General features: G+C 39.3%; 1 protein-coding gene across 21 annotated transcripts in view; it reads left to right on the top strand.

The window, feature by feature from the left end:
• Positions 1–15,098, top strand: part of sox6 (SRY-box transcription factor 6) — a 161,543-nt gene that overhangs the window by 68,861 nt on the left and 77,584 nt on the right. For all 21 annotated transcript variants that reach the window (XM_067399613.1, XM_067399627.1, XM_067399615.1 and 18 more), the window contains one exon: positions 11,237–11,326. In XM_067399613.1, coding sequence (XP_067255714.1) covers positions 11,237–11,326 — 90 coding nt within the window. The remainder of the gene's footprint in view (positions 1–11,236; positions 11,327–15,098) is intronic.

Genomic DNA, 15,098 nt, shown 5'->3' with positions numbered 1-15,098 from the left:
TAGACAAATATAAATGAAATAAACATAAAACAAAGATTTACACAATAGACAAGGGACAAGATGGGACACAATAAGGCGACAGACTAAGTTATTAAATATGAGAGTTTATTTTTTTGTGTGTAAAGTGTGTATCTTAAATGAGAGGCAGTCCTGAGAAAATATTTTTTTCTTTTATTTTGCAGCCCATAACAAACAAAAAAAAAAAAAACCTGCATTATTTTTTCAATATTTACCAACATTATCATTCTTTTTACTTTGTATGGGCTGTTTTTCCCAATAAGAAGGATGATCTTTGTTTTTTGGAGGGGTGCATTTTAGTTGTGTTAAAAGTGCCTGACTATGTCACATATTGAAACTCTGAGGGTATAGTTATTACTTCTCATTGTCATTCTTGTCCCGAGAATTTTAGAAATTAAATTTGTGAAGTTCATTGGCAGAGTGTAGCTTTTGCTCTCCGTGTTTGCTGAAGATGTTTCTTGAGCGAAGCGTAATGAGCAACAGCAGAAGCAGCAGCAGCAGGCAGGAGAGGAGCAGTCGGGGTGGGCCGCCTCTGAGGGCTCGCTCAGCCTGAGAGGAGGCTAAAGAGGACAGGGGAGAGAAAGTTCATTTTGCTATCCAAGCATTAAATGGTCCTAGTTTTCTTAAAAGTGACCTTGTGGGGAAGGCAGCGCAGCCGAGCTCCAGCGCAGCTCCTTCCAGCTGCACACATGGCATCCATCGGGGCACAATCACGTGCAGTCCCAACACCTCAGGCTCGGACATATGTTGAGTTTTATTTCATTCTTCTGACATTAATCCTATTCACCAGCTGTTCTGCCAGCTGCCACTCTCCAGCTTAAGAGGAGATTGCAGTTTTGGGGGCTCGGAGTATGGGCTTATCTTGGCTCCTGATCTCTCCACACTAAGTTCTGATTGGATTCCCCCCCTCTCACCCCCTTCTTCTTGTGCCCCCCTTTTCCTCCCTCCTAATATCTGCCTCCTCTTCTCAATCTGTAGGATCCTTGAGTTGTACTTCTCTCTCTAGAAATCTCTCTTTCAACTTTGCTTTAATTTCATCTCGTTCTCCTCCTCCTGTCAGGGGAAGGGAGGCTCCAGGGGTGTGTTTTAATCGCTTGCCCAAGTCTTCGTTTGCATGGCTTTCCTTCAGAAGATGCTGACCCTCTGCTAGTGTCTTGCTGTCTTCACCAATATTTATTATTCAGTTTTCTTCTTGTGTATGGCGCCCAGAATTCCTCTCCTTCTAAGAGTGACGGTATCTGGCAGTGTGTCTTCCCGGCGCAAACATGCCATGTTTTTAGTTTTTATCCAGAGCTTTGATTGAACTTGAACTCTTTATTTCTTCTATTTCACATATTTCAACTTTATCTCTCCCATTCACGTTACTAATCAGCATGATCTATTTTCCTGTATGTCTTTCATTGTCCGATGGAATTTCTCTTGTATCATTAGTGCTGAAGAAGTACCCTGTCGTGGAAGGCCTGGCCGGTGTGAATTGATCATCGGTGGCTGCTCACTTTAATAATTCAACCCTGATTAGTGCCGAGTCCTGCAGTAAAATGGATTGAAGAAGAGGTCATGTGCTGCCCTGCTCAAGAGGTGAAGCCTCTTGGGAGTGGTTAATTCATATGTGCTTGATAGACACGTGTCCTGTTTAGATAGGTCAGGAATTGTGCGATTGGCCGGGACGTTGGGGTCAGCGCTGAGATTAGCGCCTCAGCTCTGCCAAATAAAGACAATGACACTACAGTCTTTTTATAGCAGAGTCTGTTTCCTCGTAATTACAATCCAGCCTCCATAATACCACTTCTTCCTAATAGCTTTTATTAACCAAAAACAATGCTTTTAAAATTAGAGAATTTTTTTAAAAATTTAAAATATTATAAATTCATAACATTTAAACATTACAATATTTATTATTATAATTAGTAGTAGTAGTAGTAGTAGTAGTAGTAGTAGTAGTTGTTGTAAATAAATAATAATAATACTAAAAGGAGTTACTAAGGTTAGTCAGTCTATTTACAGCAGCTGTCGACTGGAGGTAATGGCAGCACGGTGTTCGAACAGCCTACAGGTGACTAGCAGAGATGCTCACTAAGTGGAATAATGAATAGTATTAGGTGTCAATTAAATCAAGCCTTCCCCGAGGTGCAGGTGCTCGACAATATACTGACACATCTCAAGGAGCTGAAGCCTCTTCACCCATGCATGCCAATGGGTGCATTTGCATATTAAAGAACCAAAATTATTTAACCGAAGCAAAAAAAGCATGCAAAAAAGAAAAAAGGGGCTTGTGGAAATGATCGAGGTTATTAAAACTGTTGACAGGGAAAGAAGGTAATTGGCAGAAAATGAGGGAAACGCTACTGTTATACAGTGTTGTGCGCGTGTGCGTGCATGTTTTCTCTCTGTCGTGATTTTGTATGTTTTTTTTTTTCAAGCCGACTCTTCTTTTTAGCTGTTAGCATTGTGCGCCGTCGCCTGGGTGTGTAACCTATTACGTTTAGATTGCTCCCTTGCAATTAGTGCCCTTTTTGTCCTCACTTCAATAACGGCATGATTATGGAGACTTCAGGAGCATTCGCCGCCGCCCCAGCTAACAGCTGTTGTCTCTGGAACTAACGACGGGAACGACAAAACATGTTTTTCTTATGCCGTTTCACTTTCCTGTCTGCCTCTTGTAATTATTATACTCTTATTTTGTGTGATGATGGAGTCTTGTTTTAGTGGCTCTGTGATTAAGACATTCAGAAGATTTTCCCTCAGTGTTCTGCGCACGCTTTCGTTCCCGCGTGTGTGTGTGTGCGAGTGTGCGTAGCTTGTGACTCCAGTTTGTTTTTCTAAGGAGATGGAGAGAAATAGGAAGAGAAAGAGTGCGTTTTTTGGTTTTCTATTGACTGCAGCATCTCCATTGTAAGAAACAAATCCAGTGCAAGAGAAGCCTTGAGATGTGATTTCAGAGAGGGGACAGTGTTTTTCCAGCAGGAGCCAAGAAGAATGCCTGAAATAACTTGTTTTCCCCTCTAAATTGCATGGAACTCTCAATGTTCTCTTGACCTTGGCTGCTTGACTACTTCTCTTTTTGCTCAAGCCTTTTCTCTCATAACATTATTAGAAATGAGAGTGCTTGGAGGATAATTATTAACCTAACTGCGACACTTGCAATGAGAGTGCCCTTCAACCTGGGTGGCTTCAAGTGGAACCATAATACCTCACTTGGGCCTTCTTCTTCTTTCCTTCTCTCTCTTTCCATTTAAACTGGGAATGGTTGCTCTGCTTGCTCCATCCTTAGATGGCGCATTCATAAGTAAGCCTGGGAAATTTATATCGTCATTGTCAGTTGATCATCGATTTGGTAATTCCCTGTTTTCCCTGAGGAGTGGGTCGCTCATATGCTTGACCTAAGGGGGGGATTCTCCTCCTTCCTCTGAAAGGAGATTCTGAGCGCAATAGTGATGTTTTTCAAGGTTTATTGAGAGGAAGAGAAATAATGTACTACAGTTCATTGAAAGTCAGATTAAGGATGCAGTGTTTGGTGGACAATTGACAATAGACAGCGTTGGGACAATAGGGCAGTTCACTGAGGACAGCTGTAATGATGTGTGTACTGTGAAGTGGAGTGTTTCAGGAGAGAGTCTCGCTCTCTCTCTCTCGTTTCTCAAGTGTAAGGATTGATTGGGGGAAGAGCAGCTTCCTGTGGTGGGGATTACAGTGGCGGTGTGAGACCTGGGGGTGCTGGCAGATGTTCTGGCTGTCTGCCACAGGGCAGGACTCGTCGGGATGGGGGTACACCCTCCCCGCTCAGCACAACTGCATCTTCAGGGGCATGACACAGCTCCATCTCACATACTGTACACAGCCGTGGAGGTCATTAATGACAGTAACTGAAGTAGATCTACATAACTACATTGGATTTATACATTTATAAATATATTGGATTTATTTAGCTTGAATGTTCTAAGGCAATTAGACTAAATGAGTGTCACTTTCTGTACTGTAAAGTCAACATTATTCCAAAGTTTATTCAAATTGCAAAACATTACAAAGTCAAATGTTGACTTGAGCAGCATATATTAAAGGATTAGTTCACTTTAAAATGAACACAGTCGGAGTTATATTAAATGCATTTCATGACACGTCCAAGCTTTATAATGGCAGTGAATGGGACCAACGAGTATGAAGCTCAAGAATGTGCATCCATCCATCATAAACGTACTCCACACGGCTCCAGGGGATTAATAAAGGACTTCTGAAGTGAAGCGATACGTTTGTGTAAGAAAAAATATCCATATTTAACAAATTATGAAGTAAAATAACTAGCTTCCGCCAGACCACCTTCTGTATTCTACTTATGAAGAAAGTGTAAAACTCTTGCAGCTCAAAACGCTTACACAAATGCATCATTTTGCTTCAGAAGGCCTTTATTTACTTCGCGGAGCTGTGTGGAGTGTGTTTATGATGGATGGATCTGGATGGAGGCACTTTCTTCAGCTCATACTCGTTGGTCCCGTTCACTGCCATCATAAAGCTTGGATGCGTCAGGATATTTATTATTAAACTCTGATTGTGTTCATCAGAAAGAAGAAAGTCATATACACCTAGGATGGCTTGAGGGTGAGTAAATCTTGGATTCATTTTCATTTCAAAGTGAAGTAATCATGTAATGTACTTTATTTTAAAATCATACTTTAAATCATATAATATTATATAGTATACACTGCTGTTCGAAAGTTTGGGGTCGGCAAGATTTTGTAATTTTTTTGACTCCAATTAAATATTTTACCATGGTTAAGTATGGCTGTGTTTTAGTATTTGTCTGTGCCAGATAGGGCTGGGTAAAAAATATTGATTTCTCGAATTTAATCCATTCATTCATTTTTACGAACCGATATCGATTCTTAAATCCCAAGAATCGATTAGTCTAGTCTGTTTTCAGTTGATAAATGAGCAGAATATGTAGTGCCTCCCATCCAATAAATCGCAATAATCTTTGTGCTTTGTTACTTTTGATATGAAGCAAAGTCTCAGATTTCAAATTACATCCATCTTATTATGAGATTCAAAAAATAAATACTGTTTTGGCGCTGTTTAATGTGGCGTGACAGATCTAGCGCCTCAGTTAAAGAGAAGCAGCAGCATGAAGCGCACATGAACATCCTCTCCTTCGCTTTAATACCAGTTACAGTGCGAAATAAACATGACTAAACATCTAAAGGTATGTTAAAATATACGGTGCAACTTACCGAAATCCGTATCATGTCTCATGTAATCGCTCAATCAGTGTTTCAACCTCGGAAAGACGTCAATAAAACAGCTTGTAAACAATGTCACGTAATGTCACATTTACCTCAGAAAAACATATTCAGTGACCATAAACTCGTTAGTTAGAAAAGTGCTCTAGAAAGCAACATTCTGATAAATATAGCTATGCACCGTTACATATTCATTATAAAGTTCTTCAATATTTAATGTATATTTGAATAAATCAGTTGACAGCTGCAATTTAAATGTTTATATTTAAAAAAAAATGAATTGGAGTTGAAATATGATTATGTTATTCTAAACTTTATTTATACTAAAAACATCATTGAGTGTAATTTAAGTGTTTGTATATAAATAAGTTAATTTAACCTTCAATAGGCTATTATTATAGTTGTACCAACTGACGCCCATGTGTAGTTTACAGCATTAGTTGAGAGTTTTTTTTTCCTTTAGAGAATTGTACTGTAACAGAAATACTACATCCAAAATAATCGATATCGAAACGAAATCGGAATGGGATCGAATCGAAAGCATGTGAATAGTAATCGAATCGAATTGTGAAAATTGTGTCAATACACAGCCCTAGTGCCAAATACTACCCGTGTTTTACTTTTTCAGTGTTATGGTTTTTGTTAGACATGTAATTTTGGCTCCGTATTCCATTTGGTGATGTAAACTGTTTACATTTAACACATTGAATGAATCTTTGCTGAGATTTATGAGCACTGTTGCTCTTGCTTTTCATCTGTTTAAGACCATCGGCATAATCTTGTCAGCAGAACTTTGCTGTAGGTGTCTTAATTGAGCTGCTTTGTGAAGAAGAGCAAGATTTCTCTGGCAGCAAACCGAGCTGTCGAGATGGGATCATAGATGACTGGTTAGACACGCAGGGGCCAGGTGTAGTTCATCCATTAGTATGTCAAGGAAGCACTGGAAGGTGGTTACATATGCCCATTCCTTCACTGAGATCAGCAAGTCTCTCTGACTTTACAACTATAATGACACTTTCATAGACTATAAGCTTTGGCTTTATCAGGCCAGAAAAAGGATTGTGACATACTGTTTATTCTGCCCGAGTGTGCTGCCTTCTAATCCTGGTCTTTTGACAGGCATGGTCTCCCGAGCGTCAGCAGCCGCACTGAGACACAAGTCTCTCTGTTTCTCTCTCTTCATTGTCTCTTAGAATTAGTTCCCAGGAGGTTCTAGATCAGTGGGTCGTCCTCCAAGCCCTCTCCCCAGTGCCCGTGCCATGTCATATCAGTGGGACGGGCAAGGCTGCTCCGGGTCCGATGTGGCAGGGGCTAAGCCGTCTGTTGAGATGGGGGAACCTTGGGAAAATGCAAAAAGGATACAGATAAGGGCTATTGTTTTCATTCCAATCTCATCTGGGCTGAATTGGTTTCCCTTGAGCCAGTCCGCGCTTTATCCGAGAGGAGGAGAGAGGGCATGAGGAGATTTTTGGAGGCCTCGTGGGATAACGACAATAAAGTCAGTGCTTGCTTTATTTATCTGCTCATTCTAGGCCTCTGACAGGCCTTTCCAGACAAGTACAAGTCTTTTCCACACTTCCTCCTCAGTTTTCAGAGTCTATAAATGTCAGACTGTCTCTGAGCTCTTTGTATTTTGAAATCCGAATGCAAATGTGGGAAGGAAATGTACCTTGTTCAATGGGCTGTGCTGCGTTTCTCATTTGAAGTAGCAGCAGCGCTGAGAGATGAATGGATGTGGCTGAAGCTTTGTTTGATTTTTCAAAATGAATGGTCCACTTTTGTTTCTTTACATTGGTAATATGTTAGTATGACATTTAAGTATTATCCAGATGTTAAGCAGTGTTTCCATTGGCATTAGTGCTCTCTCTGGAGAAAATGGAATGCAACTTGGGAAATTGTGCAAAAAATATCCCCTTATTATTAATCTAAATTCCTTTCAAATGTTCTAGCTTTATAAGGGTACTTTGAAAAAACCCAGACGTCTGTCTCATTAACTGCTTGTTTTCCTGACATGAAAACTCAGAAAAAGCCATATAGTTTCAGACCGTTGTAGACAGGTTGCTTTTTGTGTGCGTCTCTGGTCCATCATCCTCAAATGCTGGACATTCCTCTCCTCTCTCAGGTAAAAATTTGTGGAGGACAGCCTCGGCACATTCCAGCTGTAGTGTGTGTGTGTGTGTGTAGGAGTGAGGGAGCGGCCACTCTCAGGGGAGGCAGAGTGGAGCAGAATGGGAGCTGGCACCGCATTATCTCCAACAGTTGGTGCATTCCTTAATGATCAAGTGCTGGAGAAGCATCTGTGCACTGCTCCGTGTGTTGGTGTGTGTGTAAGACGCAGAGGAGGAATATGGGAAAAGTCTTCCCTTAAACCTTTTAACCCCCAGGACAGATCCATTCCGGCCCTGTGCCATAAAAGGAAGTTTCTCTGTTTCCAGTTCTTTTTTTTTTCCAGCCTAGAGGAAGGAATGTATTGCTATGTGTTATACATATGAATATGTTGGTATGTGTGTGTCGTGTGTATGTGGTTATTATCTAAGAGGAGGAGTGTTTTTATTCAAAAGACCTCAATCACACACATATAAAAAAAGAGGTTGAATCATCTCATAAGGTCAAGGAAACAAACTGTGAGTCCTGGATTGGGAAAGTCAGTAAAGTAGAAATAATGTTAGAATGACACAAATGGAGGTGTCCTGTTGTTCCCTCTGAAATAGAGGAAAATGGCGAATCAAAGAAAATGTGACCTCCCATTGATCTGACCTTGCCCTGTATTACAGCAGTGGCCATCACTATAGACTCTCTCTACAAGCAGTCAAACATTTTTATGCCCACAGTAATGTAACTGTTTTTTTATTTACTTTTATTTTTTGTGCATTTATTTTCTCTTTGCCCATATATCCATATTTATGGAAGCTTGTTTAACAAAAAGAAGGTAACACTTTATTTTTGGTAATTGATTATCTTTTTCTCCCAATTTCAACATTATACACTACCATTCAAAAATTTGGGGCCAGTAAACGTTTTTTTTATGAAATTAATAATTCTATTAATCAAGGATTCATTAAATTGATGAAAAAATGGCAGTAAAGACCTTTTATCATTGCTACAAAAAAGGTTTTCACAAAAATATTAAGCAGCACAACTTTTTCAACATTGATGATAAGAAGAAATGGCGATTGAGCATCAAATTAATCACACACTGTAAAAAAAGAATCCCCGTAAAATTTACGGTAAAAAAACGCCAGATGTGGTTGCCAGAACTTAACGTAACGTAAAAAAAACGTGTTTCATTAACTGATATAATGTTAAAGGGTTAGTTCACCCAAAAATGAAAATTCTGTCATTTATTACTCACCCTCACACCCACACCCGTAAGACCTTCGTTAATCTTCGGAACACAAATTAAAATATTTTAGTTGAAATCCGATGACTCAGTGAGGCCTCCATAGGGAGCAATGACATTTCCTCTCTCAAGATCCATAAAGGTACTTAAAACACAGCTAAATCAGTTCATGTGAGTACAGTGGTTCAATATTAATATTATAAAGGGACGAGAATATTTTTGGTGTGCCAAAAAAACAAAATAACGTGATGGCTGATTTCAAAACACGGAGCATGATGAATCAGCGTGTCGAATTAGCTGTTCAGAGCGCCAAAGTCACATGCATATTACTGGGACATTAGCTGTTTATTAGTATTTATAAAGCACATATTAATGCCTTATTATGTATGACCTTATTCTACATCCCTTAATCCTACCCAATACCTAAATGTAACAACTACCTTACAAACTAAGCAGTACTTAGGAGTTTATTGAGGCAAAAGTTGTAGTCATTAGTTAGTTAATAGTGAGAATTGGACCCTAATCTAAAGTGTGACCAAAAAAATCTTACTGACCTAAATGTTTTGAACAGTAGTGTACCTCACAACTGCAACTTTTTTCTCAGAATTGCAGCTTTTATTTCATCACAATTGTGACATTTTCTCAGCAATTGCCACTTTCTCATAATTGCTAATTGCTAATTGAAAGTGCTTTAAATGTCTCAGTATGACTTTATATCTCGCATTGTGATTTTCTGGCGGAATGTTCCTTACATATTTGAATTTGAAAAGTAATGAATAATGATAATAGAGGCATAGCTGCAACATCAATTTTTATGGCATGAGATGAAGATCGCATCACACCACATTCATGAGTGTGGTGATGTCATTCATTGGGAATGTTCTATGGCCTGGAGTACCTCAAGATACTGTATGACTACAATACACGCAGACACAAAGCTCACACAACAGAATAGCCAGAGTCATTCCCATTCTCATGAATTGTGCCCTTTTGTTTGGCAAAGTGTGTTCACAAATGATCCATTGTGTGCACGAGTGGTTTAACTACGGCTTACGGTGCCGGAGGGCTGCCAGCGGCTTGCAAGAATGTCTGCTTTAGCCCCGTGCCCTTTAGCCTTTCACACAGGGAACAAACTCTACTCTTCCTGTCCATGATGTCATTGAATGGCAACATGAGACCCACAGCCCCTCTGCTCAGGGGTCATGGCCTGCAAAAGAGCTCATCAGCTTGGATAAGGTAGAGATCTGATCTTGATGTATTAATTCTGTCTCTCACTTTAAACTGTGCCTGATGTTTGAGTCTGTTGAACACTTCACCTGATTCCTCTTCTTTCTGTCCACGGCTTTTGACTGGATGTTTCTTTGTCATTTGTGTGTGTGTGTGTGTGTGTGTGTGTGTGTATATGTTTAAGAGTTTGTGCGATGGGAACAGGCTGACCCAGGCTGTGAGCTTCAAGCTCTTGCTGGTGAGCAGTGTGTTCTTTATCAACGACCTCGGGGCCACAGCTCTGCAGATTCCAGCCATTCCTCCTCCTGATTCATTGTCTGCCAGACAAATGTTAATTGTTTTCATCATTGCCGGCTGTGCGGGGCCAGTCAAGCGGGCCCATCTCACCCCTTCTACCTTCCCTTTTAATGTCTTTCTTTGTGCGGCGCCTTGTTCTTATCACTCTTTCAGCCTCAGTGGTTGACCTTGAGCGGACAAGGGGTCATGTCTCACATTATCTACATATTATATGTTTGTTCGTCTTTGTGTTACTCTCTGTATATGTACGATTGACTTTATGAAACACCATAACTGGCCTTTGAATATAGTACAAAAAAAATAGTACCTTTCATAAAGGAGATCTTTTCACTCTCTGAGGTAGAAACAAATTCACCTTGACATTTTTACAGAATGTAGTTGACTTAACTTGAAAATATTGCATTACAGCATTTCATTCACTTACTAACCCCACTGTGTTTATTCTTTTAAAATGTAAAACATTTTTTCTGGCCTTTAGACATCACCCTTCATACTCTTTATGAGCTGACATGCTTTTCTACTGTAGTGTACTACCTACTGATCTATTCACTTTATTACTACAGCCCAGCCATCAGAACAATTATCGTGTACCTTGGCTGTTGAAAGCCAGGTGTGTGTAATATTCACTTTCATGAGAAGTAGAAGGAATTTGTTTCTTTCATTTTGCTCAACACATTATTTGAATGGGAAGGATTTTCCCCCATTTTCTTTCTTTGTTCTTTGTCTTTGAGGCCTCTTTTTTTTTTCTATGAGCACAAATAGTTTTATTGCTCAAGGTTTTATGGATCATACTGAAAGCTATGGATTTGAGAGATTTTCAATACACACTGCAGTATACATTACTGCAGTCGTCTGCGTTATTAGTTATTGGAGTTCACTCAAACTGTGTTTGTGGTAATTCTATCTAATATGATTTTTAAGCATTTTAGATAGCATTAAAAAAATAAAGCAGTACTATTAAATTGTATTTAATATTTATACTGTAACTGTGATCATAATTTGACCATTTAACATTGAATCCACTATGCGACAGGCATAGAATACAGCCTGAAAGTTAAATGATTTTACTTTCCTCATCTGTATATGCATTCAGTTTAATTCCGAGATGTCGCCTGTGTTTCAGAATCCTCCTGCATGGAGAAACTCCTTTCTAAAGACTGGAAAGAGAAGATGGAACGACTTAACACAGGCGAGCTGTTAGGAGAAATTAAAGGTAAGATGGCTGACTCGCTTGCAAATGTGTTTCCATCAAATTAAGAAAGAATGTTATGGTCCACATGCCAGAATATGGCAGAAAAGTATCAGAAAGCAATATTTTCTGGTCACTCTATTCTTTGCTGTCTTGATTTTAACCTCTTCCTCCTCAGCATGACTGTTATATGAGTTTGATGTGCATTATGGCAGCTATATTTTGTTATTTAGCTCCTGGAATGGAAATTAGACAGAATTCTGTGTATTCAGGTGAAATACATTTCTATAATGCTTAAAGGGGGATGATTGAATGTGTGTGTTTGTATTGGAAGACAGTACGGCCAATACACTGTTTATACCCACTGAAGGTGTTCATTGGATGTGCTTCTCTTCTTTTTTTTTTTCTTTTCCACGAGCAGGTCTTAGCACTGGCTGTTACAGAGACGTGTTTATGTAGCAGGAGACGGCACTGCACCGGTTCTCTGATAACACACTAGTTCTGCCCGGCTCCAGCTAACGCACTCCTCCCTCGCTATCTCTGACTCTCGTTCTCTTCCCTTTCTCTGGCACACTTGGTTTTGTCGTTCATTTCTTGCCGACACCAATCTGCCACATATTCTCAGAGCTTTACATTGACTCTTCCTTTACAGCTACGTTTCAATATCAGTCTTTTTTTGTTGGGTGAGGTACAGGTGTCAAAATATCCGATGTTATAGCATCAGTATTTCAGGACGCTTTTAATGGAGAAGACATTTAGGAGGCATTTAATAGCTGGATTTAGATTGCAAGGGTAATAACATGGGAGAGAAGTGTTATTGTTTTTTGTTCCCTCACTTAATGGTTCCCTTTTCCATCTCTGCACTATTTAGAATTATGAAAAACGTTTGTCCTTGGTTTTAATTATTGGATTAGACTTACTCTCTGTGGTGTGTGGGTGGTGGAGGAAGGGTGGAGATGGGGGGGGGGGGAGAAACAGTCGTACATTCTAATAAGTGCATTCATCGGCAATAACCTTAATGAACCCCCAAATGTAAATCACATCTCAGTAAACCAGATTCATTGTACCTGCCCCTGTTATGTGGCACCGTAGATCAAAGTGCAGTGAAGAAAATGGTGAGGAAAGATTTAGCCATTTGAAAGGAGATCTTTTAAAATTACAGGGTATTTTTCTGTTGGATAAATGGCATTGGGTGAGGTCATGTTTAAAAGGTATAAACAGGTAGAAGGCGTTGATAATACCCCACCAGTGGCCTCCGTCGTGATTTCCAGCGAAGCTGCGGGCGACTGTAGAGAAACAGACAGAATTACTTTTCATATCATACCGGCAGCCTAAGGTTTCTAATTAGCCTGCCATTTCATATGACTGTAGACATTTCAAAGGCCTCCTTTGTGCTCCCCCTTACAAAATGTCTCTCTCTGCGTTTGAAGTCGGCCTGATGTAAATACGGGCAATTAAAAAGGAAGCTCAGGGTTGGAGACACACAAGGTCTGCTTAATTAATACACAAACAAAGGCACCAAGCTGGAAAAGAGAAAACACACACAACTTATGATTAAGATCTAAAGTGTTATGATAAATCAGAGAGCGCATTAATAGTCGGGTTAAAAAATCAATACAAAGGCCACACGTTCCTCCAGCTCAAAATTAATGGAGGAGAGCGCTGGATAAAAGATGGCACGAGGATGAAAAGGAAGCTGTTGCCTGTTTGGCCTTGCTGTGTTTGCTCTCATATCTGAACCAATGGCATTGTGCATTCTGCCCACAGTTCTTTGTGCCATTGTCATCACACTACAAAACCGCGCCTTTGATCTTTGTTCGATTAATAAATCGGCTAGGAATCAAAAATGTCGGCATAAAATATAGTTTCTTTTGAAATCTCCGCAGCTGTTCTTTAAAGCCTTTACATATTTTCACCTTGTGAACCTGTCGAGACACTGCGCTGTGGTAAGAAAGAGTTTAGGAGCTGAAAAAAAGTAACTGATTGCCTTAGGGAATGAAGAACAATGGTGGAGAGAGAGTGGAAAAAATTCTGAGAACACTTAGACTGTTTTCTAAAATGCAGCGACACGTCCGGACCTGCCCAACTCTGTTGCACAAAACAAGTAAACAAAGTCAAACACCAGATTATTTTTTTTAGATCTATTAGTGTGTAACAAGTCGGTTCGCTGTTTTTTTGTGGTTTTTAAGCTCTGTTTATCTAATAAAATGAAATTGCATCAGGTCATTTGCTGTGTGAGTTTGAGAGGCAGGTCAGAATTGTTTTTAAGGGCTCTTAATTGTTGCCAAATCCTAGGTTTTCTTTAAGCACTGTGTTGAAATCGGCACAGGGTTGAGGAGCAGCGGTAGCGGCTACAGGGTGTAAAAGGGAGTCAGCTAGGGATCGCTTTTCACCCTCCACCACTGGAGCGCTGTGTTTGTTTTCATACCTGAGCTCAGCTGTCAATCAGGAGGAACGGTGAAGAGAGAGATGAGATCTGCAAAACAAAACCACAAAGCAGGAGAAGCAGGATGTCTGGAGGACGTCCAAACCACAGCATTGCCTGCTCGATTGTCAGAGAGAGAGATGGAGAGATATATGAACAAATACAGAGTAACACATCAGATATATGGCAGATAGTTTTAATGACCAAATTTAATGCAAAGATAGTGCTGCTGGTGCAATTAAGACATCCATTTTTTATGTGTATTAGAAGCTTTGATTCACTTCAGCTACATTTAATTTTCATACAATTAAAGACATTGGCACCCCTGCCCCTCTGCTTTAATTATTTAATGTGTTCCTGGAAACTTCCAAAATTATTTTGAATGAATATTCTAGTGGAATTTTAATTTGCCTTTGTCTTTTTAATGGATTTCATTAGTCAACCAGAGCTCCGCACTACTGCCGCTGAGCTGTTTTGTTTCTATTGCCTTGAACGTTCAGATGTCCCTGACTGTTTAAAAATGAGACGAAACGACTGGCAGCCAAACTGTACTCGCAAGAACAGAGTATCCAAACGGAAACCAAAAAAATAATAATAAAAAGGACAGAAAATCAGAAATCTCAGCATTGTGTGACCATGTGAAAGTGGTGACTACAGCTTCTATGTGAAAAAAGGGGCCTTCGCTCTTTGCCTAATCAATTTCTGAGTGTCGTCTACATGGTTGTGGAGAGAAAAGTCCTGTGGCTGGTAGATAAGTAGAAGCTTTTTAAGAGAGCGGCAGAGCTGAGTATGATTTCGATGTGACTCTTACCTGGCTTAGGCGCTCTTGGACAGAGAGCAGACTGTGAGGGTACAGAGCGCTGATTGTTCCAGCAGCTGGATTTACTTGAAAACATGATTATTCAATTTAACGTCAGCTTTATTCTTAATGGCTCCAATAAAGGCGGAGAAGCCATGCTAGTGTAGATACAGTATGTGATGCGACACTCTATTTTTTACATCATAACACTCTTTTTTTTATCATTGTGAGGCACTTTTTTAATGCATTGCTACTCCATTTAAAAATTTAAAGATTTATACAGTAAAGAAAAAATATATTTTTGTAATAAAAAAAAAAAAATATATATATATATATATATATATATATATTACACTTTTTACACATTTATTCAACTGTGGTTTCATTCAGTTCTGTGTGATTTTAAAAAATAGCATCCTCCAAATTATTTATATTAATTATTTTTATGAATTTATATTTTTTATTTCATATATTTATATTATATAAATAGATAATACTGTTATATATATTTCCTATAATAATACAAATTCTAAATATCAATATTTATTATTACTTTATATCATTTAATTATT

Source organism: Chanodichthys erythropterus, chromosome 11 (assembly GCF_024489055.1).
Source record: "Chanodichthys erythropterus isolate Z2021 chromosome 11, ASM2448905v1, whole genome shotgun sequence".
NCBI classification, from domain to species: domain Eukaryota; kingdom Metazoa; phylum Chordata; class Actinopteri; order Cypriniformes; family Xenocyprididae; genus Chanodichthys; species Chanodichthys erythropterus.
This window is presented reverse-complemented; position numbering and strand designations above follow the sequence as displayed.